This window comes from Zalophus californianus, chromosome 14 (assembly GCF_009762305.2).
Source record: "Zalophus californianus isolate mZalCal1 chromosome 14, mZalCal1.pri.v2, whole genome shotgun sequence".
In the NCBI taxonomy this organism is placed as follows: domain Eukaryota; kingdom Metazoa; phylum Chordata; class Mammalia; order Carnivora; family Otariidae; genus Zalophus; species Zalophus californianus.
The window spans coordinates 23557206-23564456 of NC_045608.1; the positions used below are offsets into that span (position 1 = coordinate 23557206).

Consider the following 7251-nt stretch of genomic DNA (forward strand, 5'->3'; position numbering starts at 1 on the left):
TGCAGGTTTACAACAAGGCGTGTTCATGAGGGCTGGGGGGATCTTGGGGCCCGTCTTAGAATCTCCTTCCCACAGGCAGGAGAGCCCAACGTGACTTTTTTGTCTTAAGACATCCACACGAATCTGATCTCTTATGTTAAAATATATCCATATTTACTTCAATATTAAACCTCCCCTACCCCAAATCTAAAAAAACCGGCTGTCCCTAAAGGATGCACCACATTTATCCTGCAGCTTCAAGTATCCTGGTCAGCAACCTGTAGCCCAGCCAAGAAGCACAGGATTGGATGCCTTCAAGGCCTCTGGTCCCAGCCAGGCCTGGGAAGGGAGCCCAGCTGAACAGGCAGGAGCACTTGCAGCTCCTAGTGTCCAAGAGCTGAGGGCAGTATCTGTGGAGGGGCCTCTGGGTTGAACGCCACAGCCTTGACCAAGATGTGTCCTGAAAGACGGTCAGGCCGGATGTCCCCAAGGCCAAATAGCTCCTCCCACAACCAACCCCCAATAAATAAGCACAAAACCCGGCCAGCCACTGCAGCCTCAGTCCCCAGGGATGGCCTGACAGGTCAGAGAACCGCCAGAGCCCTGGGAACAGCTGCACTGCCCCACACCCTCCTTCCCCAGGCCGCTGCCCAGGGTCCTGGGAGCTGCCTTCGAGGAGGGCAGACACAGACACCCCAGGATGGTAGAGAAGGGCCCCAAGGTGGCTTCTCTTTCTTGACTGGCAGGTCCAGACTCTGGGGGTCGTGGTCCCTTCTTCCCAGTATGAATATAATGGGGTGCCTTGTCCCTCAGCAGGGGAGGCCCCTATCCTTCCTCCACCAGCAGGGCTTCCTGTCCATCCACTGTACTGTTCCAGGAGCCCAGGCCAAGGGCCAGGGTGCAGGCGGGAGGGTCCTTTGCCCACATGCAGAGACCCAGCAGGGGCAGCTAATCGTCTGAGTAGCGGTTCCCTGCAGGGGAGGAGGGAAAGACAGGGAGGGAGGTGTCAGGTGGGGAGCAGGTAAAGCCAGCCAAGGGCCCCCACCGCTGGTGCTTACCCAGGACATTGAATTTGCATAGCGGGCAAGTCTGCTGGAGCATCAGCCAGGGGTCCACACAGTCTCGGTGAAACTCATGCTTACAGGGCAGCACCCGGAGCCACTGCAGGGTGTGGGGGAAGGCTTCAGGCCAGAGTCAGGCCTCCAAGTGGGGCTGTCCCCCACCTGTGCAAGGGAACTGAAACCCCTGCGGCCTGTCACCCTCCCTCCCCCGCCCCACAACACCCCATTCTGCTTTCCTAGTTACAGTAGGAGCTGGGAGGATAAAGGCCTGGTAGGAACGGTTCTGGGGTCTTTCGGGAGTAGAGAGACATCACAGGTCAGCTGACGGCTGGCCAGTGCCCGCGGCACTAACCTGCTTGTTGCAGAAGTAGTCCAAACACACGGCGCAGGTCTCAGCACCAGGTTCTGGGGGGCCCTGGGTTGCCCTGCCCAGACGGCAGCGCCGGGTCTTGAGGGATGCCAGTCTCCGCACCACGCGGAGCTTGAGCAGATCTACCTGGTGGGGGAGGGCAGGCACAGTTAGGCAGGCTGGAGGGATGGGGGCACGGGGGCTCCCAGGTGCTGGCTCTCACCTGGCCTCCAGGTTCCCGCTGGCTCTGCCTTGACGCCTGCCGCTGGGCCTGGACCACGAGGCCTGTGCACAGGAGCATGGCCACCAGCAGGATGGCGTTCCACAGCTGCTGCAGGGGCTTCTGGGCAGAGGAACAGGGTGTCAGGGATGCTGGGGCCGCTCTACGCTCTTCCCCAGTGAATCAACTCTGAGGACCAGGCAGGTAAGGTCCATTGGCAGCGTGTCCCTGCAGGCTCCTGGCTTCCTCTTCTGAAGCCTGCGTGCCTCCCATCGGTGCCCCCAAGGTCTGCCCCCGCTGTCTATACAGCTACTCATCCAGCTGCTGAGGGGACCCACATCTGTCCCCAGCCCCTCCCCTGGGCAACAAACGCAGTATTTTTTGCATTCTTGGAACTTCTCTCTGGCAGCCTCACAGACTCCCCAGCCCAGGACCCTATCACTTTCCCACCCCCATCCCTACCCACTTCCATCTGGGCCGAGCATTCACATGGTCCCGTGGCTTCACTCTTAGGTGGCTCATGCACCCCTCCCCTCCATCCCACTCCTCTGCTCTTTGGGGGCCCTACTCCAGCCTCACCAGCTCATTTCCCACAGCGACAAGGATCTCACCTGCAAACTTGATCACACGGGACCCCTGCTTGGCACCCTTCCCTGCGACGCCTCCGCCCTCAGGAGAGACCCCAAACTCCTAGCAGCCATCTGGCAAGGCCCTAGATCGCCCCTCCCCTCTGTCCTTTCAGGGTCCTATGCTCCTTGCTCTTTCTCGTGTTCCCAGTTCTTCTTCACCCCTTCCTTCAGCTAATGCCTTCGGATCCCCCTTGCTCCAGAGCTCTCCGTGACCACCAGGGCTAGGCAGATGCTCCCCACTTGCCTCCCCCTGCCCAGCCCAGCCCTCCTCACACTCTTTACTGTATGTTTCCTCATTGCTGCCCTCGGTGGTCCTCAGGCTCCCGCTGGTGGGAAGGAACCACATCTGAGAGGCCCCTCGGGACCTTAGAGCTCCTGGGGCAGGGATGGGGGGGCACGCACTGACCTTGACTTAACTCCCCCGACCCCATAGCAGTGTGGCAGCTGGGCTTTGACTACAAAACAGCTGGCTCAGGAAATGATGTGGCAGAGTAAGCAAAACCCAGATGGCTCACCCACACAGGCACACCGGCTCACAGGGTCTCTGGATGTGTCATGACTAATAAATGCATACATTTAAAAGGTTTCCGCATTCCTAGTAGTTTTCTGCCACCATGTTCTTCCCCAGCCAACGATGAAGTTCAACTACCATCGTGTTGGGGGAGAGGGGCCGAGAAGTGATTTGCTGCTAAAAGAGAACACCACTCGACGGAGGCTGGGTGCTGCTGGTGTCACAAGACACCGCTCTTGCTCATAGTGGAGGCACCCGAGAAGCCGTTATCAAGAGATGTCCATGAGCCCCAGCTTCCCGTTCCTCCCCTCTCCCCTCCAGTCTCTGTGCCCGTCTTCCCTGGGGAGTGGGAGGTGGTGGTGGCACCTGCTCCGGGAAGCTCTCCCCAAGCCCCCAGGCTGAGCTCAGATGTGTCCACTGTGTTCCACAGGGCCCGTGCCTACCCCCAGCTCGGTGCTCACCCCAGCAGAGTGACGGCCATGGCCTTTCTCCTCCCCAGACGGGGCCCCAGGAGCCCAGGGCTGGAGCTGCCCTGCCTTTGTGCCCTGGGCCCTGCTGAGCCAGGCGGACACGTGGCAGGACTCACTGAGTGGCCACTGCAGTGTAAGCTCGTCAGGGCAGAACCTGGAGCTCCATGCTCTGGAGCAGCCTGTGAGCACTGGGTGGGCAAAGGGCATGGCCAGCTTGGAGCCCTGCTGCAGGCTGGAGACCCAGTCTCCTCAGGCTCAGCACATCTTAGGGACCCCAGGTGAGGGAGGGAGGGCAGGGTCTGTCCATCAGAGCAGTTAGGGAGTGGTCCACCTGACCTTTCTGATGCATGGGTGCTGTAGCTCTGGATTCCCAGGCTCGAAGGACAGTGACTGGGCCCTAGGGTTGGGGCTGAGAACTGGCCCCAACCACCCGTAAGCCACCTTGGCTATCATGGCTACCCGGCACTTGAACAGGCCCACCCTGGCTGGCAGGACGGCTGCTCAGCTTTGCCCTCTGTACCAGCCAGACAACCTGCGGACTGCATACATTCCCACTCCCAGGTCCCTTGCTCAGCCCACTCTTCCCCTAGCTCCAGCCTCTCTGCAGGCACTTCCTCGCTCATCTGACAGCCCCTCACCAAATGCCTGCACCGCCCAGATGTCTTTGTGGGCTGCCCTCTAGGGGGAGAGCCGGTGGGGCTCCCTCTTCTTCCAGAAAGCCCTTTCCTTCCCCCCAGTCCCGGTGCCTGTTCCCTTCACACAACTGTGGTTCAGTTCCTGCTGCTCAAATTGGAATGAGCATATGGCGCCTGGGCTGAACTGCCGAGGCCTTTTTGTGTGAGAGTCCCTTCCCTGCTTGCCTCTGAGCCCCTTCAGGACAGTGCCCGGGTCTCACAGATACTTTGGACCCTCCCAGCCCTTCTCATCGAACCCTACATGTCCTAGAACCTCAAAAGTTATCTGGTGACTGCTAATTTATTCAAGCACTTATAACAATAAACACATTCAGAGTAGCAGGAGCGGCCCACCTGCGCCGTGCGCACCGTGACCTTTATGTACACATGCCCCCTGGCAATCCCGTGGCCGTGTGCTATCCTTGTTCACAAACGAGGAACATGAGACCAGAGAAATTAAACGCTCAACCTGAGATCACTCAGCTAAGTCTGCAAGTCTGCCTGACTTTTGAAGCTGCCTCGCATGGCCCCAATCCCACTGACACCTGCTGGAGGCTGCCCACCGGGAGAAAGGACATGCCCGCCCTGACAGAGCAGGGACTCGTGAGATGCTTGTGGACAGAATAAATGTGAACCTTCTCGATGCCCAGCATTGAGAAATCCAGAGACTAATAAGACACAGCCCCAGCCATCGGTAGACAAAGTCAGATTCCCCAACACTTAGACACTTTGAGCTATCCTAAGAACACTATGAAGGGTCTGACAAAGCACTGCTGCGATTTAGAAGGAGGGAGAGAGGGACGTTGGGCTGAGGTTGTGAGGGAAGCCTTCCAAAGCAGGCAAGCAGATGGGGACAAATGGAGACAGAGGAAAAGAGTGTCCATGCCTGCAGCCAAGCATGGACAAGGCCTAGTGGCAGGAGGCCAGGGCGTGTATGAAGGCCAGGAAATGGCATAGGGTGATAGGGTATAAGGAAGAGACTAGGAAAAAAAAAAAAAGGCGAGTAAACAGGAGAGCTGTGAAAGCTAGGCTAAGGAGTCTAAACTTTATTCTGCAGGCAATGGGGAGCCAAGGAGGGCTTCTAAGCGGGAGAATGACATGACAATAGTAACTAACACTGATTATGCATGGCCCCATCAGGCACTGCACTGAGCACCCACCATGTCAATGAGTGCTCATTACGGCCCTGGGGCATGGAAGAAGCAGTCCTGGCCACCAAGGTGAGGAGAGGCCACAGGATCTGAGACAAGGCATGTGTGCAGTGCCACCCGAGCCGCCTCTCCCCAGGCACCCACCTGCTCCTGGGCCCGACTGCCTCCCAGGCACACCAAGTCCTGCCATCCTCCGTAGCCATCCTTGGAGAGGCCACAGGTGGTCCACAGGGTCAGCTTCCACTCGATGTTGGCTGACAGCGACTCTCCGCTGGTGATCTCGGCTGTGGCCTGAGTCCTCCTGGGACGAAAAGCCACAGAGGGGCCAGAGAGAAGGGCTCTTGGGAGGAGAGACCCAGACCCACCCACCTCAGCCTTGTAGGAGAAAGATCTTCCCAAGTAACATCCCACAGCCCTTCTGCTTTGGCCCCCAGGCCTTTTCTGGTCATTGGTTTTTCCAGTTCTCACATCAGCCAGGGCAGGGAGGCCTGCAAGTCTCGGAAAGAACCTGTCAATCAGGAATCCAGCTCCCTCCTTGCTGGAGCCAATTCCCCTCTGCCCCTAGAGCCGCCTCTTTGCTCCAGTCCCCTCACCCATTTTTCAGACCAGGAGACTACGATCTTAAGGTTAACAGGAAAAGACCCCTGAGACCATGGCAGATTCAGGGACCCCTCAGCACCCAGCTCCCAGGCCGAGTCCTTTGGAGCCTAAACCCCAACTCACTGCAGCAGTGCTTCCAACAGCTTGGTGACATTGGAAGAGTAATGGAGGACAATCACTGGCCTGAGCAGAAGCTGCGATATGTCTAGCTGTAGAAGAAGGATGGACAAGGAGGTCAGCTGGCCTTGGTCCCCTCTTCCCTGGCCTGCACACCCCCACTGCCTGAACCGGTTTACCTCTCGGACCACGTTATGGTTCAAGATGAGGAGGAGCAGGGCAGAGGCTCCCAGGAAGAGTGCCCTCCGCATCTGCAAGGGACAGAGGCAGAAGCTAGCTGGCACCCTGCCCACACACCTGTCTCACTACCCACAACCAGTTCTTAGCTCCTGGCTCTGCAGTGAGTGTTTCCTCTGGACAGACTGGCCGCACGCTCCTTGAGATCAAGGGCAGAAACTCTTATTCCTCCTGCCATTCCCCCAGATGTTCTGTGGGACCCAAACTATCATGTGCCTTCCCTAGTAGGACAGGCCTGCCCACCAACTCTCAGCAGGAACTCCCCATCTGATACTCTCAGAGCCTGGTGGAGCTTCCTGACTCTGGCCTCCTCCCACCTCCCTGCTTCCACTCCATACTGATTCAATTTTCCAAACTGGGGTCCCTCACTTCATCCAGGCCCAAGATTTCTCTGGAAGCTCCTTAGGGGCCCCACCTGGTAGTCTGGCTCTGGCAGATGCCTTGAAACGGCTTCCTTCAGCCCCCTTCCCCACATACACCCCGTGCACCTGCTGGACCAGGGCCTTGGGATAGGCCTGCGGGCCGCTGCCCTGACTCTCCTGGTGGAACTGGGCCGCCTGCTCCTTGCCCACGTATGCCACTGCAATCCAGCCTTCTACGGGCACCTCCTGCTCAGCATCCACGATGTCCATCTGTGGGGCAAGGGACCATGGGCAGAGGGAGGAGGGAGGAGGAAGGGGGGCTGGACACACAGGGGATGCAAGGCCAGGGTTGGGGAGCGAGTTTGAAGGGGAAGGCATCTGGATCTCAGGTTTTGGAAGCCGGGGTTTGAGACCTGGGCAGCTCGGGGAGGGGGCGCTCAGCTGCTACGGCTCGGTCCAGGATAAAGGCCGGATCTGGGTGCGGGGTCTACGGCGGGGCGGGCAGGGGCCAGATGGCTCGGCTGCGCTCACCAGCAGCAGGCGGCCGCCCAGCGCGGGTGCCGGGTCGGCCTCGGGGCCGATCCTGACGCCCTCCAGGACCAGAGCGTCCTGCCGCGGCAGCCTCACGTCCACCCGTACGGCACGGGCCCCGCCCCGCCCCGCCCCGGCCTCAGGCTCGCTGCCGTCCGCCGCGGCCCCGGGTCCCGCCAGGCCCAGCCAGAGCGGCAGCAGGGGCAGCAGCAGCAGCAGTGGCGACGGCGGCGGCGGAGGAGGCGGCGGGGGCGACCTCAGCGCGGGGCGAGCGGCGGGGCCCATGGCCGGACCCGGCGAGCAGACGAAACAGGGGCGCCGGGGGTCCCGGCGCGGGGCGGGGGGAGGGAAGCGGAGGGA

At 59.8% G+C, this 7251-nt stretch overlaps 1 protein-coding gene across 8 annotated transcripts; it reads right to left on the bottom strand.

Annotated features, from left to right (window-relative positions):
- Positions 1–131: 131 nt before the first annotated feature.
- RNF215 (ring finger protein 215) lies at positions 132–7251 on the bottom strand. 8 transcript variants are annotated; one of them, XM_027575200.2, is made up of 9 exons: positions 6892–7247; positions 6487–6630; positions 5941–6012; positions 5768–5853; positions 5189–5345; positions 1613–1732; positions 1393–1536; positions 1038–1140; positions 132–950 (listed from the first exon to the last, which is right to left on the bottom strand). In XM_027575200.2, the coding sequence occupies exons 1-9, from the start codon at positions 7174–7176 to the stop codon at positions 928–930; spliced, it is 1134 nt and encodes a 377-aa protein (XP_027431001.2). In that variant the 5' UTR covers positions 7177–7247; the 3' UTR covers positions 132–927. The 8 variants fall into 8 exon arrangements, with proteins under 8 accessions (XP_027431001.2, XP_027430994.2, XP_027430997.2 ...); XM_027575193.2 differs by having other exon boundaries at positions 132–1140; positions 5189–5384; positions 6892–7250; XM_027575196.2 differs by having other exon boundaries at positions 132–1140; positions 5189–5342; positions 6892–7249.